Here is a 20,901-nt window from a genome sequence, read left to right on the forward strand (position 1 = left end):
AATCAGACAAATCCAGACATCTACTTCAAAAAGATATTTTTTGGGGAAAATTGGGATAATTTAAATACTAACTATATATTAGATGATATTATTGAAATAATATTACTTTTCTTAGGCCTAAAAACAATACAATTACGTGCAAAAACGTCTTTATTCTTAGGAGATATATACTAATGTATTTAGGGGTAAAGTATCATAATGTGTGTGAGAGAGGGAGAGAAGGAAGGCGGAGGGAGAGAGCGAGAGTAAAGAGAGGGTAGGAAAGGCAAAGAGAGAAAGGAAATGTGGCAAAATGTTAAGTGGTTAAATTTAGGTGAAGACTGAACAGTTGATCCTTGAACAACATGGGTCTGAACTACACAAGTCCATTTATACTCTGATTTTTTTTTTCAACAAGTACCTACTACAGTTCTACACCATCTGAGGTTGGGTGAGTCCACAGATGTGGAACTGTGGATATGGAGAGCCGACTATAAAGTTATACTTGGATTTTCAACTATGAGGGAGTGGCACCTCTAACCCCCATGTTGTTCAAGAATCAATTGTATGGATGCTCATTGTACTATGCTTTCAACTTTTTTGTTGGTTTGAAATTTTTTTAAATAAAAGGATGGATAAAAAAGAAAACGACAGAGACTCCCGGCTTATAGAGGAAGGTGTAAAGTTAGCTTTCCCTACTTTACCTCCTGAAAATCATACCAAATAATAAAAGGAACAAGGAAAGGTGATGCAAATTCCTCCTTCAACGGAATTAGACGGGTAGAAAGAAAGGGAAATACAAGATATTGAAATTTCTTATCTTCTTTAGTGAACAGATACTTGAAGTTGATGTACTAAAAAACAAAGGTGTAAACATTATTTAGTATTATGGAGGTAAATCATCAACAGAACTAAAACAAATGTAGGATGTAAGGAAGGGGTCTTTTACTCTATATTTTAAATCTTTTATACCATCAGACTGTTTATATCAGTATCACATGTAGTAGTAGTAACAATAATAATAATAAATATTCCCAATTACATGGAGTATCCAGAAGGATTCTGTGACAAAGATGCTGCCCCCAGAAAAAAATGTAACTTTCATCACCTTCACTACCCTGAAGTAAGATATTTAAAACACAAATTTAAATGGTAAAATACTTTAAAATACTATTGGGTTTAGCAGAACCACAGGTCTACCTACATGAGCACCATGATCATAATACCAAAAAATAATAAATTAATACATTAAAATTGTATTTCCCATTATTTCAAATAACTTAAAATTATGTTCATTCTTGTCTTTTAAAAAAATTTGAATAAGCAGACTCACAGTTCCACAAGGTTTGGAAGCTTCTGAGCAAGGTTTTCTGGCTGAAAATTAAAAACTCAGAATTAAATTTTATTTTTGAAAAATGTATAAACATTTCTAAATAGCTTAAACACAAAGTACTATCTTTTGAAGGGCGGTGAATTTTCAGAAAAGGTGAAAATAATAAATCAGCAGGTCTGGGTTTATACTTACATAGACCATACTACAATTTAAATTTATACATTTGAACAGAAACCAGATCTCATACTCCACAATCATGGAAGAAATGAAAATGTTTTTAACAGACAAAGACAGAGGGAATAACACTATGTGACGTCGGAGCCAGAGATTGGAGTGATGCAGCTGCAAAGTCAAGGAACACCGCTGGCAACCTCCAGAAGCTCAGAGAAAGGAACAGATTCTTCCTCAGAGCCACGAGAAGAAACCAACCCAGCCAACACCTTGATTTTGAACTTCTGCCCTCCAGAACTGTGAGACAATCAATTTCTGTTATTTTAAGTCACATAGCCTGTGTAATTTGTTATAGCAGCCATAAGAAAATAACACCTACCCCCCCCCAAACCAAAATCCCAAATTGCACCTCAGGAGGAAGAAACTAAAATCCCAGGGGGCTGACATCAAAACCTAACCAAACTCAGGATAAAAAGAGTAAGCTGGAGCTCAGGTGGTCTAAGGGAGTGTCACATCTGGCCCAAGTTCTAAGTTCGGAGTAGGAGTGTGATATGGCAGGGATAGGAAACTGGCCATTGGGAGGAGAGGAAGGGAGATGGGTCTAGGTCTCTTACACAGAGTCATAGCTCTGGAAGGACTGGCTATTCCATGAAAAGAATCCTAGAAAAATTCCAGTCGTAGACTGAAAGCAGACTTCTCTCTGCTGGAGGCCCTGGGTAGAAGGAAAAGCCTCCTGTAAGTAACTGAAAGTCAGCCTGCATCTCTCACACATGCACATGCACACAGATACACATAAACACAAAGACAGGAGTTGTTAAAGCTAAAGGAGCACACTGAGTTAGGAGTAATTTTTTTTTATTCTACATTAAAACATACTGTAGAGTTAAACTAAATATCAGTAACAAAGAATCAGGAATGACTTTTTAAAAGAAATTATGTCTAACCTGAGGCTTGAAAGACAAATATAAATTATCAGAGGTTGCCATGGAGCGGGGAGGAGAAAGTTCTGGTTAGCTTTGTAGGCACATGAAGCAACATATGAAAAGACAAAAAGAGAGGTATGTTTGGGAAATCAAAAATATAATTTTTTCTGCTGTAACTCCCCAACAGTACTCATGACAAAAATCTTATATTTTCAAACACTTGTTATAAAAACAATTGTGTCAACAGAAAAACAAAAGTTTGGGGGACTATAAAGTTTTAGATTTGTAACAAATAATTTTTCTGAGAGAAATTTATAAACAGTGATTATCATTAGGAAAAGGACCAGTGTTGCTATTCTCCATCTACTTTTTTATCATCTGAATCTTTAACAATGAGCATGTATGTCTTTTAAATTAAAAAAAATTAAATTTTAAAATGTAGTATTTAAATTGCTACATAATTGAGTAACCAATCATATGATATGCAATTTAGGTTCTAAACACTCAATAAGAGAAATGCCATTAGTTTGGTATTTCTGGGCCATCAGGTATGAAGGTATATGATTTTGCAGAGAGTACCAAGGAACAGATCACTAAAGGCTTATATTTTATATTGAGGAAAAACTATTTTTAAAAATCTTGAACACAATGGAAATCCACTAGTTTATTTTAATCAAGGAAATAAAACTATTAATTTCATATAGGTATATTGATGTATTTAAATACTTAGCAACAGTATCCCAAGCTACTTACACATATAATATCCTCGCCCTTTTACAATAAAATAGCACTGAATATGAATACTGTTTATGAAGTCAGTGAAACATTTATTGAGTTCCCACTTTTGATAAAACCACATTTTGTTTTCAAATGCTGAATGCTGTGATTCCCTTTCCCCCATGTTTTGACATCAATTATCTGCAATGAGGTCCTTCATGAATGGTCTTTCCTTGAATGTTGCTCTTGGATCTGTCCAAGTCCCCAAAATGTTTCTTCTAGTACTGGTATCTCGCCTAGTAAGAGGAATATACACTTCCACTTATGGGCATACTTACAAAGCATCCCAGGCAAACTAAAGCACTCTGTGGGTGGTGGAGGGGAGATAAGAGGCTTAATAGTTGTTCCTCTAAAAAGGAAAGGCTTGTCCAGAAAAGCAGTGGTATTAGACCCTCATCTAGTTTGATCTGCTACAATATCAGTATCATATCTGGCTAACTAAAGGACCCATGGTCATTCTTTCCAGATGCCTACTTGTCTCCATCAGACAGAATCGCAATTTTTCCATGACAAACTAGTTACCTCTTTGAGCTATTTAGCTACACACACAATTAAGCACTGAATAATGTTCCTGCTGCCATTAGTGCATCACTATGTCTTTATTAGTAAGTATCCTGAGTTTTAATTTAAAAATAAGCACACCAACCTTGAGAAAACTGCAGTTCATCAGAATACTGGGTTTTAAAAAACCCCAAAAGCCTGGTAAATAATCAGCCTGCTGCAAAGGCTGTGGCTGACACCTACTGGTGTTCTATAATACATTCTCTGCTATATAGTGGCACATTTTAGCAATGTAACTGAATAATATAAGAGAAATATTATACATTTTAATTTTTCTATTTCCATAGTTTATGAAAAGTGGGTAAGAGACTGGACAACTATATGTTAACATCAACATTTTTGTTACTCTGCGGGTAACTAAGCTCTAATGCTGGATTACAGATGCCACACAAACTAGTTTATCTTGATTTATAGGATTTAGTCTATTAAGTTTTAAAATGTTTTTAAATTTTAAAATCCTGATAGACAAAAGTAATAACCTTAGGGCTTCCCTGGTGGCGCAGTGGTTGAGAGTCCGCCTGCCGATGCAGGGGACACGGGTTCGCGCCCTGGTCCGGGAAGATCCCACATGCCGCGGAGTGGCTGGGCCCGTGAGCCATGGCCGCTGAGCCTGCGCGTCCGGAGCCTGTGCTCCGTGACGGGAGAGGCCACAACAGTGAGAGGCCTGCGTACCGCAAAAAAAAAAGTAATAACCTTAAAGTGCCTTGCAAAACTGTTATTACTAATATTTCCTTCTTTTTCACAATTTTGACATACAGAAGTTTTAATAAACAATCTGTACCCAAATTCCTTGAGTAGGAATACTTCCTACTAAACTACTTAAAAATTGTTTTATAAATTAAGACAAAATTCTCTTCATTAAATCTCATACTATCACTTAACTGAACAATTTTTTCTTTACAAATAATGTAAAGGTAAACTTCAGCAAGCACAGTTAGTATAAAATTTACCTCAAATTTTGAATCAATTATGCTTTACCATGTCCTTTTATGGAGAACTTTCAACCCCCTTAAATGGGAATGTTTTAAAATTGCGTATCTTGGAACAAATATTTCAAATATGTTGCAAACACATGTTCAATCCTGTCCTCTTGTAGTGACTGTGCACTACTTACTTTCTTTTCTTCTCCTTCTGGGCAGCTGGTAGGATTACACTTCTCTCTTCAAGCTCGACGTGACTAAGTGACTTGCTTCGGTCAATGGAATTATGTCAAAGTAGAGGCCTTAGAGAGCTTGAGCACGAAAGGTCCACAGTGACCTTTATCAGCTTTCATCCCTGAGTAAAGATACCATGAACCAAAGTCCCCGAGAGATCTGAGAGAGTAGTGCAGCATGAATGAGAAATCATTGTGCTGTTACAAACCACTAGGATTCAGGGTTCTGCAAAACCTGCCATCCAGCCTCTAACAACACATTTTAAAGAAGTCATGAATTAAGTGCATAGTTTTTACAGCAGTTATAAAAAGTAGAATAAAGTCAGACTTCTACCTCACACCATATACAAAAGTTAACTAAAAATTAACTAAAAACGGATCAATGACTTATATCTAAGAGCTAAAACCATAAAACTCATAGAAGAAAACATGGGTAAATCTTCACGATCATGGATTTGGCAATGGATTCATAGATATGAAACCCAAAGCAGGAGCAACAATAGAAAAAAATGGATAAACTGGACTTCATCAAAATTTAAAATTTTTGTGCATAAAAGGACATTTCAAGAAAGTGAAAAGGCAATATATAGAAGAAAATATCTGCAAATCATATAACCAATGGGGTCTAGCATTCAGAATATATAAAGAACACTTACAACTCAACCACAAAAAAACAAACAACCCAATTGGAAACAGGCAAAGGATTTGAAAAGACATTCTTTAAAGAAGATATGCAAATGGTCAAAAAGCACACGAAAAGACACCCAAATTCATTAGCATTAGGGAAATGCAAATCAAAGCCACAATGAGGTACCACTTCAAAACCACCAGGATAGCCATAATTTGTTAAAAATGTAAAATAACAACTATTGACAAGGATGTGGAGAAACTGGAACCCTTGTACATTGCTGGCAGTAATGTAAAATGGTTCAGCCACCGTAGAAAACAGTTTGGCTGTTCCTCAAAAAGTTAAACATAGAATTGCCATAAGACTCCATAATTCTACTCCTAAATATATACCCAAAATAATTAAAAACAGGTACTTAAACATGTACATGTACACCCATGCTCATAGCAGCACTGTTCATAATAACCATAAGGTGGGAACAGCCCAAATGTCCATCAATGGATTAACAGATAAACAAATTATAGTATACTCATACAGTGGAATCTAATTAAGTCATAAGAAGGAATGAAGGAATGATACATGCTACCACTTGGATGAACCTTGAGAACATTTTGCTAAGTGAAAAGAAGCCCTACACAAAAGGTGACATACTGAATGATCCCATTTATACGAAATATCCAAAATAGATAAATCCAGGGAGATAGAACACAGATTGCTGGTTGCAGAGCTGGGGTGTGGAGGAGAGTGGGGAGAAACTGCTTAATGGATAAGGGGTTTTCCTTTGGAGTCATGGATATGTTTGGAGCTAGAAAGAGGTGGTGGTTGTGCAACACTGTGAATATACTAAATGTTATTTAATTTTTCACTTTAAAATGGTTAATTTTACATTATGTCAATTTCACCTCAATAAATTATTTTTAATTTTAATAAAGTTAATAAAGTTTTGGTACTGAAGGCAAAAAGTACTTCATTCAAAAACCACCACAAAAAAAAAAACACAAAAAAAAAAAACACAAAAAAAAAAAAAAAAAAAAAAAAAAAACCACCACAACATACTCAACAAGCTTTCTAGTTGGATTAATAATTTGGTGTCACTGCTTCTGGGCAAGCATACAGCAAGGGTTAAATACCATGTGGCTATATGAAAACAACTAAGGTAAACCTCTTTTACTACCAGGAATATTATTTCATTCCTCCTCCAGTATTTCTCCCTCTTTTATATATGCTATAGAGGAGGATCTCTCAGCAGGGAAGTCAGAAGCTCCGGCAGGCTAATGGGAACAGAGAGAAATTAGCAGCACCACCTTTCCTTGTCCACAATAGCAGAAAGGCCCTCCACAGTCCTACTCACCATTTGCTCCCCAATGTCCCTTACTATTTACCCTCTTGTCTCTTGGCTCACTTCCCATTAACTACTCATTTTCCTCTTTTAAAATTTCTCTCCAAATAAACATTAAGCAGACCAAAAAAGCATGAGCCTGTCTTAAACACTTGTCATATTTCCTTGGTGTTTCCGGGAGATAGAAAAACACATCAGATTCTCAATATCTGCATCTACCATCATCAAAATCTCTGATGGTTAAATTCCTTTCTTCTGAAACGAGTGACACAAAGGAATGTTATTAAGTATCGTTTTCATTTGAATTATCCTAGAAAGCCTGACACACATTTTGGGAGGAGAGGGATGAGGGGAGGTGCCAGGGAGAGGGAGAAGAGGCAATAAGAAACGTGCTTAAGAGCATTAACAGCTCACTAACCCCTCCTAACAAGGGCTGTGCAATCACTGTTAGGTCAAGGACCACTAGAAGTTACCACTGACATCCTGTTTCCCAGCAAAAATGTAATGACTACACTGGGCAAATAATGAGTAATCTAGTCATAAGCAATACAAAAAGATAATCCCAAACATATGTCAGTGTTTTATGGGAAAGTGCAAATTTTGATTATTTGGATATGAAAGCATAGCATCTTTAGGGTTTTTTGTTTATTTTCTTGGTTCTAAAAGAAAAACAATGAAAAACCATGGCAAATACCCAAATTTCTTGGAATGCATCCATCAAAATAATCACAGATATTTTATGTCCCAAGTTCATTAAAACAAAAATTTCATTGGAAATTCATTGAATACAAGCATTACAAATATTAAAATAAAGCCATTTCAAAAGGGAAGGAAAGGGGAGGAAATTGAGGAAAGGAAAATTTTTCAAAATGTGGACAAGTTCTTTTGTTTCTAAAGTTGTCTTTGAGGTGTCTAAAAAGAATTCTGGGGAAGTTTTTCTTTACAATTCTGTAGCATTAACACAGTGGCAGTTTGACTTTCATGATAAAAATGAGTTGCTACTACCAATTTTAAGGTATTCTTTTTTTTTTCAGTCACTCACACCACTGGTCCAACAGAATTTCTACAATGATGGAAATATTCTCTAGCTACATGACCAATATAGTGGCCACTAGCCACATGTGGCCATTAAGCACTTAAAATGTAGTTACTGTGACTATGGAATTGAATTTTCAGTATTATTTTGTTATATCAATAATTTAAACATTAGTACCACACATAACTAGTAGCTATAATGTTAGTGCAAATTTTATATCATTACACTCACTACCAATTTTTCACTTAAAATCAGCTCTTTTAGATATAAAACATAAAAGAACTACTTAAATAACTGCATGAATGATAAAATTTTTAGATTTTTTTCTTCGAAATGATGAAATATTTGTTTGACATTTATAGAGGCTAAAATTATCACCTTAAAAAATATAAATAAATAAATGTTAAGTATCTGCAAAACACGCCACAACTAGAGAAGCCCACACACCGCAACTAGAGAAGCCTGCACACCACAACGAAAAGATCCCGTGTGCCACAATGAAGATCCCGGGTGCCACAACTAAGACCCAACATAGCCAAATAAATAAATATTTTTTTAAAATTTTCTGTAAAGTATTAATATTAAAAATATTTGTTTAAAAAGGAAAGCTATATAGATATCATAAACAAGGGTTGAAGATCAGATCATCATATGCCCCCTACTTTTTATTTTTAAAAAAACCTATTTAATATGCATTCAGTAAGTATGATTTTATAAATGGAATTTTCAAAGCAACAAAAATAGACACAAAAAAAGAATACTAAACATTTTTTCCATAAGGCCAGATCAACCATTTAAAAATATACCTACCCTTTATAATTCTATATGCGTATAACATAATTGTTTATTTTAGGAGGGAACAGTGTTCCAAGCTCAATGTATGATATTTTAAGCACATTACATACATTTTATCTATTTATCTATCTATCTAGAGAGGGAGAGGGAGACACAGAGACTGATTCGATGGGGCTAACATTTAAAAACTGGTATCTCACTCAGTGCACAGGTACCTCATTTTTAGTATAGTGAATGCTTGAAAATGAATTTAAACTTGTGGAAACATATACAAAGTAATGGCTTCTGAGTCTTCTGCTTGTACACAGAATCCCTCAAGTGGACAAGGATATGGTCTAGTGTTAGATAAAGATCTGTATCCCTGCCCCCTCCTTCTAAACCCTCCCTCCTAATTCCCCAGGCAAAAACTACAAATCACAAAGAGTGGGTTAAATCATGTTCCCCATATTTCTTTAAGAAAGTATAGAATGATGCATGTTGTAAAAGTATTTCTATCAAAACAGTTAGACTCACAGTAAAACTCAGAGGTAAACTTCAAAGAGGTAACTAGGAAAACTCACCTAACATGGAACACCTCATTGCTCCACAGTGGCTAAATGTGGCTAAATTTTAACTACATGGTGCTAGGCTAGAAACAGGTCATCAATAAATACCTGCAGAATTAAAAAAGCAATACTGACTGGACTACAAATTAGAAGACCTGCTTTTTTGCTCTAACTGGCCATAAAAATGACTTTAGACCCATCTACTAACCTCTTCTAAGCTTACTTACCTCAAAAAAGAAAAACTGCCTAAATCATCTATAAAGTTCCATATAGCTTTGAAATTCTATGATTCAACAGAATAAATTATAGGTCAGACATTCATTTTCCAAGCTATTTCAAATAGTTTGTTAAGTATTTGACAAGGAGCTACTGTCAACCAACCAGTAACAATGAGGAAAAGTTACTTAAATCTGAAAATTCAGTAGGAAAAACAGCTTTGATTTATAACAAAACCCACACTTTTCAGGCACAGGTATATTACTGAGACGGGGTACATTTGTAATGAATGTTTTGCAGGACTATAAGCTTTAAAACATAAACAGAGCATCAGAATGCTTTACCATTTGACATAAGTCGTTTCCACACATTCAATTTAAGAAACAACTAAGATGTTTTTATACAGAGCTAACTCAAGAACAGAGTATTCACAGTGATTATGGAGGCCCTACATCCTAGCAGCAATGGAAGCTGCAGGGGTCCGACAGATTAGGGAAAAACAAGAAGCCCTTGTGTTGGAATTCAAAATGAACCAATCAAACAGAAACAAAACCATTCCCTCTCCCTACTTCTTCTGGCACACTTGATTGCATGGTGCTCTTTTTTTTTTTTTTTACCATCTCTTTAACTTATTGTTTTTCCCTTCAGGGTGTTCTGATGTTCATTTGATCCAGATCCTACTCCTACCAATTTCAAAGTGGGTAGAGCGTGTAGCTGTGTGACTTCTCAGTCATCAACCCCTTTCACCCTCAACCCAGCCACCAGCTGCAAGGAGCATAAACGCAGGCATCACCATCATTGTAAATCAAAACGTTTAGACTCACTGATTAATAAAATTTGAGAGCTGGATAAGATCTTAGTGGCACTAAATTCCAACAATCTTATTTTGATTTTTAATTATAAAAATCATATACTGAAAAGAATATAAAACAAATTTAGTAGTAGGAACTTTCCCTTTTACAATAAACACTTAAATGTAAGGCTCTGTTTATTCCAGCTCCTACCCCCCTTCTTGTGCCCTCCCCTCTTCCACAGCTATAATCACTATTGTTTGATGTATTCTTTTTTTATGCCTTAGTTTATTTGTCTATAAAGTAGGAATAATAGTGCCTACCTCATAGGACTGTCTTGCAGATTAATTAGATTAATACGTATAAATCACTTAAAACAGTGCTTGGCACTTAGTAAAGACTCAAACGAAATCTGCTACCAGATTTCAACCCACCCCATATTGATGAACACTTAGGTTTTCACAATTTTTCATCATATACAATGTTGTGATGAGTATCCTTGTCCACTTGACTATTTTTTCTGTTGGGTAAATTCCTGCAAGTGAAAATGCTGGTTCAAACATATGCACATGTAAAATTCTGCTAGATATGGTCTAACCACCCACCAAAGTAATGAGTCAATTTCTACTCCTTCCAATAGTGTATGAGAGCATCTTCTCCCCATTGTCTTCAACATAGGGCACTGATAATCTTCAACTGCTATCTCAGAAGGATATCATTTTTAAGTTCTCTCCTGTTACATAGATTAACTGCTTAATCAGGATCCATCCACTCTTATTGCTCTTAGCCATAAGCCAAACTCCCTTCTTTCACTAAAATTTAGATGCCTCTTTCTTATCCATTCATATTTATAAATAAAATTGTCAACAGGTGAGATGAGAGCTCTATCAGTATTTGGGGAGGTCACTCTTCCACATCCCCAGGAAGGCCTGCTGCCTACTACACTCATTAAGAGAAGCTGGCAGATCCATTAAGTGATTTTGCTTCCAAGTTGAGTTTTTTTCTTTTCCCCTCCAAGTCGCTTGTGGCCTTTTATTTTATAAATGAAGGAACTGAGATCCAAAGAGGTTAAGCACATAGGATCTTGGTCTATTACTTCCTAGTACTAAGTTGTGCTACCAAACAATGAAACACTCTCTTGCTGGGACTGCAGAACTCAAATGCTTCCACTGCTAATTCCTGCTTCCATGTTTCATTCCTTCTCTAACTCTTACAAAGACCCCAGCTACTTGCAGGGAGGGGGTGTGGGGATTAGGCTGCAAGGGGACAAGGTAGGCTCTACCTCAGCCCCCTCCAGCCTGCACACTCATATCCTGTCATCATCTGAAACTTCTCCATGACTGATGTTTCTCTCCACAACTACAATATCCCATCCTCCCAGATGGCTTACTCAATCATGCCCAGTATAATAAGTCTTCAACATCAATGGATCCTTTGGACCCTCTCCATTTTCCCTATTCACTCACTCCTTTCTTTCTTTGCCTCCAATCCACCTCAGACTCCATGTCCCATCATTTTAATCACTCTTGCCAAAATCCTAAACCTCCTTAGTCCCTCTATACCTGGCAAAAACCTAAGCCTGCATAAATGCGACATCCCAACTTCTTCATACCTCAGACATCTGAGAACTGCAGGAGAAAACTCCCTAAACAAGCAGATGGTTCCCCAGCATAAGTCTAGCCATCAACTGCTTGCTGAATGATTCTACTACCTTTCTCTAACCAAACTGCTATGACTCTTCGCAACAATAATTTCAAACCTGCAATCTCCACAAATCTTCACTCCCTAAGCAGCTGGCCTTGCCTGGTAGTCACCAGACAAGAACTCTCTCCCCCACAATCTGAATCTTCCTTTGCACCTATCCTTCCTTTCTCTTGTTAAAGGCGGAAGAGATACTATTTCTTTTTTTTTTTTTCTCCCCCTGTAACTTACGAAGGTGCTGCGATGTCTTCCCAGATGTGGTCCCCATGTAAGGTCTTTTTTTTTTTTACATCTTTATTGGAGTATAATTGCTTTACAATGGTGTGTTAGTTTCTGCTTTATAACAAAGGGAATTAGTTATACATATACATATGTTCCCATATCTCTTCCCTCTTGCGTCTCCCTCCCTCCCACCCTCCCTATCCCAGCCCTCCAGGCGGTCACAAAGCACCGAGCTGATCTCCCTGTGCTATGCGGCTGCTTCCCACTAGCTACCTACCTTGTGTTTGGTAGTGTATATATGCCCATGCCTCTCTCTCGCTTTGTCACAGCTTAAGTCCTTCCCTCCAATTGTGCTCTGGAGCCCATCCTTTCCTACCTTCTTAGGAATCTTGAACTTTTAATTGTTCCTTATTTTTGAATCTTCAACTCCTTTCTAATGGAGATTTCCCATCAGCATTTACACAGGCTCAACTCTTTCCTCTTAGGAAAGAGGGGTGAAGAGGAAAGAGAAAAGGAGAAAGAAGAAAAAATTCTCCTTTTTCGTCAAGACCCCTCCAGCTATGACCGCTTTTCCACATCAAAACCAAACCTGAAGACCCATCTACCTTGTTATCTATTTTTTCATCTCCTTCTCACCAATTAACCCCTCAAACTTGCATTCTACTCTCCAGAGCTTCTAACATAGTCACCATCATAGTCACCATCACTTTGTCACTAAAGTCTTTGGACAAATATTGATCCTAATCTTCTGCCACTGAATCTCAGATCGTTATTTTTTTTCTTCAGCTTGGGATGTCAAGAAACAAAAATTCCATGAGAGTAAGAATTTGTTCCATGATGTATCTATGTCAGTGCCTTGTAGAGTACTGGATACACAGAAAGTACTCAATAAATAAATGAATAAATGATAGTTTTCCTCCCAGGCTCCTGACAAAGTCATTCTTCAGGGTCAATGCAAATAGCACCTTCCTTAAAAAATCTTTTACAATCCTGCTACACAGAATTAGATTATGTGTCCTACCAATGTTAGACAGTAGCCAGGCACTGGGGATACAGAATTTAAGACAGACTCCCTGCCCTCAAAGACTCTCAATCTGCATCTGTTATACCTGTACTATAGACATTATGCTCTTCTACTTTATATTCATTTATTTATTCATTCAACAACTATGTGGATGCCTATCAAATACAGAACCTGTCTCTCCTATTCTCTTATTAACTTCAAACTACCACAAAGATCAGAGACTTAATAATTCTTGAACTGCATTTAAAATAATTATAGAAAAATTCTTTAAATCACTTTCTAAGATAAATGTTAGGAACCAAAATCATGTTTCCTAACTACTTCTTATTCACCTATTAATTATATAACTGGATTCTTATATAAATTGACTCATTATATTTTAAACAGTTTTAAGACTTTTCAGTTATACAAATAAGTGGTAATATTGTAAAATGAAATACTGCTAAAAAGTACTTTAAAATATAAAATGTTCCTACCCTTTGACCCAGCAATCCTACTTTTTAGACCTGATCCTAAATACAAGGATGTATATATATTTCTTGGCCTAGAATTTAGTGGAATGAGAATGAAGTGAAGAGAGAAATCTGCAGAGAAATATGTAGAGTATGATTCCCTTTTGTTGTTTAAAAAGGGAAAAAAATACAGAGTACATAATTACATAAACACAAGCAAAGGAGTGGAAGGACACAACCAAACTATTAACACTGGTTATTCCAAAGCACAGAATTGGAGGAATAGAAAGAGAAACTACTACTTTCCATATATTTCTTATGTTGGTTGCTATAAGGGCACATATTTTTATATGTAAAATATGAACAGTTTATTCTTTTGTATATAAAAACGGCTTTTCCCTGTGCTTTAATTTTAATATGGGCATTTCCCAAGTTCTAAGCATCTGACATACAACACAATCATCCTACAAATATAAACCATAATGCAATACTGAGCAGCTTGAAGGGAAAAAGGAAGGACAGAAGTTGGGCATTAGTGACTCCTCACCAAGAGGCTTCATACGAAGAGGGGAGAAGGGGAATGCTGAGGAGAAGACATTTAAACACAATAAAACAATGTTAATAAGAAATAATAAAACAATGTGGAAATGGAAATGATTGGCAGGTTCCCAAGCTTTTCTAAAAAAAAAAAAAAGGCCAATTAACTCATAATGTGTTTGAGATAGTATAATGCTTCCAATAATGTGTTTTTTTCCTTTGGACAGTACTGCAGTTTAAGTCAAATTTTACATACTAAATCTCTATTATTTCTATAGGAAATATACTTTATCAATAACACCAGCAAACATTCTAAAAGCCTGCAGTCACTAGTTTGGAACACTCAAGGGCAAGTACTGTTTCATCAGCTTTGAAAACCTGTGCAGTATGCCATTCTCAGACTACGCTGGATATAAGTAAGCTGTCCTATACTCAGTATAGTCACGGAATGGTATGGTTGCTACCATTCCCACCATCCCGATATCTGTATGGTACTTCAGTTTAAAAAGCTCTTTGATACAAAGGAATGAAATGTTCCAGCTAAGACAAAGCATTAAAATAAAATATATACACCTACCATTATAAACATATGCAACAATTTAATCTTCAGTGACTACAAAGGTGGCAAAGCATGAACTTGAAATGTATGCTTGGGAGCCATTATATCAGTTAAAATTGTATAGTAGATACTTAAATATTTTCATAAATAGAAAACTGCAGCCAAGAAATGGCCACAAAACCAAAAGTTTATTGTAACATTTATAAGCAAAGGTCAATTTCTTCTACCCGTGGACTATAACTGATGGTTGAGAAGTAATCCACTCACAACTTTTTCTTTGTACATCAACAATAAACATGAGAAAATGTGGGCTGTAATCCTTGACAAATTATTTCTTACACCACTTCTCCAAAGGGCAGAAAAACACTAGGTAAATACGGTTTCGCTTCATGCAATGATGATCTCGCAAAAAGGGTCAATATAACTATATACAGATTATTAAAGTTTGGAAAGTGAAAAATCTAATTTAAAAAAATCTAATTAGGCATGCAAAATAGTATATACAAATATGTCAAACACTAAAAATGAAAGATATACTTGCACTTACTTTCAGACACAACAAAGATAAACAAATTTTATAATGCTTTCTACACATTGTAGGTATTTTGCACAGATTAACTAAAACTTTTCCAGAAAAACACTCCATATATATGAAGCCAGTAAGGCATATTTTCAGATACTCAGATACTCTCAGAGAAGGGAATGAAAAATGGGTCTGTTCACAAAGAAACAACAAGAATTCATAAATCATCTAAAGTGAAAAAGAACTAGAATTCAAAGTGTAAGACTTAAATGAAGTTCAGTGATAATGAGAAAAGGCCACATAAAGCAAAATCCATTTAAAACAGAGACCAAATATCATGATACAGTGGGAATAAAAAGTTTGACATGCACACTCTCTTGAAAAATATTTTAGTTTGTTTAATCTCATACGTAATAAAATTTAGGTTATAACGATAACTATGTGCTTATTCTTAGAACATAAAAAGAGTGAATCAAATGTTGGCTTTTGTGGCAAAAATTTTTCCAACAAATTGGATGACAGCCCAATTCAAAGTCATCTGATTGTCACAGTGCAATCATAAAGAAGGTTTTTTGGTTTTGGGGTTTTTTCAAAACACTCAAAGGCTACATCAAGCCTCCTAATGCCTGTCTTAATATTTTAATCTTCAAATCATTCCCTTTTTAAATACGTCTAAATCAAAGTCATCCTTGTTGGTCTTTCTCTTCTTTACTTTTTAACTGATCTGTTGGGTACTGTAACATCCATAAATCATCTAAGAATCTTAACACACAAAGAAAGCACAGGCCCAGAGAGATGCACAGGCTAAGTGAAGAGGGGTTTCTGAATAGGGACTAATTTTTTTTTAAATTTTATTGGAGTATAGTTGATTTACAATGTTGTGTTAGTTTCAGGTGTATAGCAAAGTGATTCAGTTGTACATATATTGATACATGTATTCATTCTTCTTCAGATTCTTTTCTTAGATAGCTTATCACAGAATATTGAGTAGAATTCCCTGTGCTATACAGTAGGTCCTTGCTGGTTATCTATCTTATATGTAGTAGTGTGTGGGACTAATTTTATAAGTGGTATATTAGTGAATATTTTGCTTTCCTACACGACTCTTGAAACTTCATAACTGCAAGAACTTGGATAATGAATTCTCAAGTAATGAGAACCCCCTGTATGTGTACTTCTATTACCTGTTTATACAACAAGAGGGGATACAAATCTTGGTCTGAATATTTTAAGATATATAAAATATATCTTGGTCAGAACCACATTATAAATGACTTTTTTTTTTAATGCAACATAATACTGTACCAAGGTTGTAAGGGAGTTCCTTTTCATGTAGAGTCTCTCCAAGTACTGTAGTCCCTCATCTTTTAGTAACTCCAATGGGAAATGTTGCAGATTCCTATAATTTAAGAACAAATTCTTGTGCTTTTCCAGCCTTGCCACAGAGATCGTCTTACAAAGTTCGGATGCCATGACTGAACATATCCCATCAGGCACACTGCAGCACTACATCTTGTCAAAATTGGTCCATTTCTAAAGAAAACAAAAAAATGGAAAATTATGATACTGCTAACAAACGTTGCCAAATAAACCAGTTAGCATATATAGCTATTTGCAGACATTAAAAAGAGTTATACATCAATTCCTATATTTTTCTAACAACTAAATTTTCACACATATTTAGAAGGAGATTAAAATGAATAACTATTTAATAAAAATACTCTCACTATTTAAGCAATATTTACTACTTAGCAGAAATAGTCCTATTTGAAAAAAATAGTTCTTGAACTTGAGATAGGAATCCCTATCTAAGAGAACAGAGACCAGTTTCATAATATGCAACCAAAGAAAGAGCTTAAAAAATTAGACACAGCAAACCCATTTCCTTCTTGAACTACTTCATTTTGTCTTTAGCTTAAAACATTTTAAAAATATTTAAATGTATATAATATATAATATAACTAGATCACTTACAACTTCATTTTCTTCACTTCTTACTACCTAAATATTGTCCTATATGCGAATATTTTCTTTCTTTTATCTCTTTATTCTCTTTTCTTTCTTTCTTCTTAGCTTTGCAGATGATCAGAAGTAGCAAAGAAACAGGCCTGGTAACATAGAGTTTTACTTAATTATTTCAATGAAAGAAGAAATACTGCACTAGGAAATAAGAATCCTGTACTTTTCTATTACAATCTTTCTGGGCCTTAGTTGCCTTACATAAAATGGAGACAGCAATTTATTGGTAAGGGCCAGAACCTAGAACAGATTAAATACCTTTCTAGCTCCAAATTGACAAGGATAGGAAGAGAAATAACATTTCCCATCTTACCAGCTAGGCACAGGGCAGAAACAAACTTCACATCACTTACCACAAGAAGAAACAAACTCAGAGATTCAATAATTTGTCCAAGGTCAAACAGTTCATAAGGGAACAAGGATTTTTTTTTCTTGGGCTGGGGAAGGGTGTCCAGTGGATTTCAAAGCCTGAAGTCTTTATACACACAGACTGACAGGATTCCACAGGATACTAAGAAAATGCTAAAACACTAAAAACAAGTTGAGCTTTGTTCAAAGATTCTACTCTGGTTTTCCTGGGCACCCTTTCTCAAACTCTCCAAAGAGAAGTACCTTTCAAAGAAAATGTTTTTTCTTAAGAAAAACTATTTTCACAGGGAATTAATACCAAGTTAGTACAAAATTCAGTAACATAAGCTTTCAATAAGCAGAGTTTTCTAACTTTTTGGTTATTTTCTATTATTTCCAAACTCTTAATTCCCAACTAATAAGAAAGTATTTGCTATTTTATATAAAAGGTCAGAGAATATGGAGTATTCAATTATATCCCTAATGCAACATGAGAGTCCAGTACCTTCCCATATTTATACTAGCTACTCACTTACCTATTTTTATGAGACATATTACTTGACTTTGAACAAGATACTCAACCTTTCCACATCTTAGTTCTCTCCCTGTAAAGCAAGGGTAACTAGGCTACAAATAACATCGTTGATTGTATTTAGAAAGGGAAGCTTTCTGGGTAATTATTCACTGAAATAGTAAACTAGAAGCCGTTTAGATGTCTCACAAGCATCTCAAACTTAACACATTCAAAAACAGTTTTTGATATTCATCACCAATCCAAATCTTCCCCAGTCTTTCCAACCACCAGGAAAGCCGGAAGTCATGAACGATTCCTCCACCACCTCCAATCTATCACAAGGCGTATGGTTTCCATCTCCAAAATACACCTCAAATCTATCCACATCTCTCCATCTGCCCAGATGGAAAGCCACTGTCATCTCCTGCCCTGCCATATGTATTACTGGTCTCCCTGTGTCCACTCGAGTCACTTTGCAATACATTAATCACTTAGCTGGGAGCCTTTAAAAAAGAAATCCAACTATGTCTGCCTCTCTTTCTCAGGTAAACTTGCTCCCTAGTCACATGCATTCTAAATAAACCCTTCAAAAGTTTATTAAGAAAAATCAAACTTACCAAGTATTGAGGGCTCTTCACAATCTGGCCCCACCCACTTCTCCAGACTGGCAGCACCCTCCCTGGCTTCTCATCAAACTCCTGGGCTTTTCTAGTGCTTCGAAGTGCTAAACTCTTCACACCACTTCCTGCTCTCCTTTAGCCTTTGAAAGCACTGTCCCAACGCCCTTCAGGTTTCAATGTAAAAATCACTTCCCCATCCCAAGCTAAAGTCTTCTCTCTTACTCTTTCTTTGTAGGACTCTTCACAATTTGTAATCTATATATTTATCGGTGCATCTATCTATCGTCAATCTAGCCAAGAGACTGTACCGTAAGCTCCTGAGGGCAGAGACCTTGCTGTTTTCTTTACATTTGTATACCTGCCTCTAGCACAAAGCAGGCCCTCAAACAGCTGATAAACAACTGACAGTAGGACATGTGAGTAATATTGTAAGGTAGATTTTTTTTCACCTCTGATCTAAAGTCAGCTTGCAGATACTATATGCTGAGTGCATGCTATGTGCAATAAAGATCTCTCAATCCTTAAAACTCTGCACTGCAATAGACATTATTTAGCCTATTTTATAGATGAGGAAACTGAGTTTCTCAGAGGATAACTTGCCAGAATACCAACCCAGGTGTTCAACTCCAAAGCCTGTGCATTGCTCTACAAGGCAGACTTCCATGAACTTCAGTGGGGCCTGTGCTTCTTCCTATTATTATTTAAGTGGTAGGCAAAGCTTATGCAAATCTAAGACTACAAAGCAAAACCCACACTCCCTGATGGGAAGATCCAATAAGAGAATACAGTGTAACCTGATGGCTTTCCTTCTAATCCTGCTGAATCCTGATGGGTGGGATTGGTTGCCCTTAAAACGTCATTACACTCTGTTAAAATGCATTTTGCTAGGAAGGCAGTTTGGGAGATGAAATCTACACAAATGAAATCTGAAAGCTTTCAATAATAAATAATGGTAATGGTTTTCCGTATGCATTCACTGGCAATGCACAGCCTTTACCAGCATAATTTTCTTACACATATTCCCTTCACTACCTCTTATCTACGATTAAAAGCAAATGGTATACTTAATATTAGCTGTATACAACTGCACCTGCATAACAGTTTTCTGACAGGTAAACACCAATCCACTCTATTATTATTTAAAGCAAACTAACCTTTCCATCTTAAGAAAATTCCACACATTTTAAAACAGGTGTGTTTTAAGGGAAAGGAGTCCCTTAGATTGACTTCCGTACTTAAGTCAGTGGAATACCCACTCCAATTTCCTAATATTGTAGATTAATGAATTAAAACCCGCACATTAAAAGCATTTATTAAAGGTTATGTTCTCAGTACTGAAAAGAAGGCTGTCAGAAGTCTTAGTTAAAACACATGCCGTTTTGCCCGAGTTAACGAAACACTCTGGTTGTTAGAGTTTGGAAGCAGTGAAGCCAGTGGCAGGGATTTCACAGACCCGGTATCGGGATTCTCCGACCACCGAGGGCGAGGAGGGCCCGGCAGCTGTGGCGACCCGAGGCCCGGGCGGGCCCGCTCGGGCCGGGGTCCACTCGCTGCAGCCCGGACGCTTCTGCCAGACCCGGCCTCAGGGCCGGGGGTCGGGCCAGAGGGCCTTGCTTCGTGAGCCACCCGAAACGGCGAAGTGCCACACTCACCTCGACCAGCGGAGCCAGCGCTCCCGGGCACAGGGGCGCTGGACGGCAAGCCGGGACTCGGCGGGCGGGGCGGGGCGCCGGGAGGGGACGGGGCGGGGCGCGGACGACGCGGGGCGGGACGGGGCGGAACCCTCACTTCAGAGGGTTGGGGGAAGACAGAGCGGAGGAGAGGAAGACGAAACCTCGCGATAATGCTCCACCGTTCTCGCGGTTTTTACGATAGATCGCACGAGAGGCTTGTTTTCCAAGCGATGTGCCTATTGGCCAACAATGTGGCTTCTCCATGACTTGGCCCCGCCCTTGGCCCTGTCTTTGCTTCCGGCTCCGGCTTCCGGGTTTGTTGTTGAGATGAGCTCTTTGCTCAGAATTTTGAGGGGGTAGTTTAGCCGGCTGCAGCTTCAGGGACCGTCAGTAACTGATCAGTTCTTTCATTCATGCATTCACTGACGCACTCGTCCTCTCGTTCAATGCATACGTTGAGAA

General features: G+C 36.7%; 1 protein-coding gene across 5 annotated transcripts in view; it reads right to left on the bottom strand.

Annotated features, from left to right (window-relative positions):
- The window catches only part of LRRC28 (leucine rich repeat containing 28), a 181,061-nt gene extending 160,511 nt beyond the window's left edge, over positions 1-20,550 (bottom strand). For 3 of the 5 annotated variants that reach the window (XR_012330252.1, XR_012330255.1, XM_019945867.2), the window contains exons 1-3: positions 20,419-20,550; positions 16,571-16,798; positions 1,313-1,353 (exon numbers count right to left, since the gene is read on the bottom strand). Coding sequence is in view for 1 of the 5 variants with exons in the window: in XM_019945867.2 (XP_019801426.1) it covers positions 1,313-1,353; positions 16,571-16,738 (209 nt within the window). In the remaining 4 variants the exon portion in view is untranslated. Of the gene's footprint in view, positions 1-1,312; positions 1,354-16,570; positions 16,799-17,239; positions 17,347-20,219; positions 20,359-20,418 lie in introns of those variants that run through there. The other 2 variants (XR_012330253.1, XR_012330254.1) reach the window with 2 other exon arrangements.
- Positions 20,551-20,901: the final 351 nt, after the last annotated feature.

The sequence above is a fragment of the Tursiops truncatus genome, chromosome 2 (genome assembly GCF_011762595.2).
Source record: "Tursiops truncatus isolate mTurTru1 chromosome 2, mTurTru1.mat.Y, whole genome shotgun sequence".
In the NCBI taxonomy this organism is placed as follows: Eukaryota; Metazoa; Chordata; class Mammalia; order Artiodactyla; family Delphinidae; genus Tursiops; species Tursiops truncatus.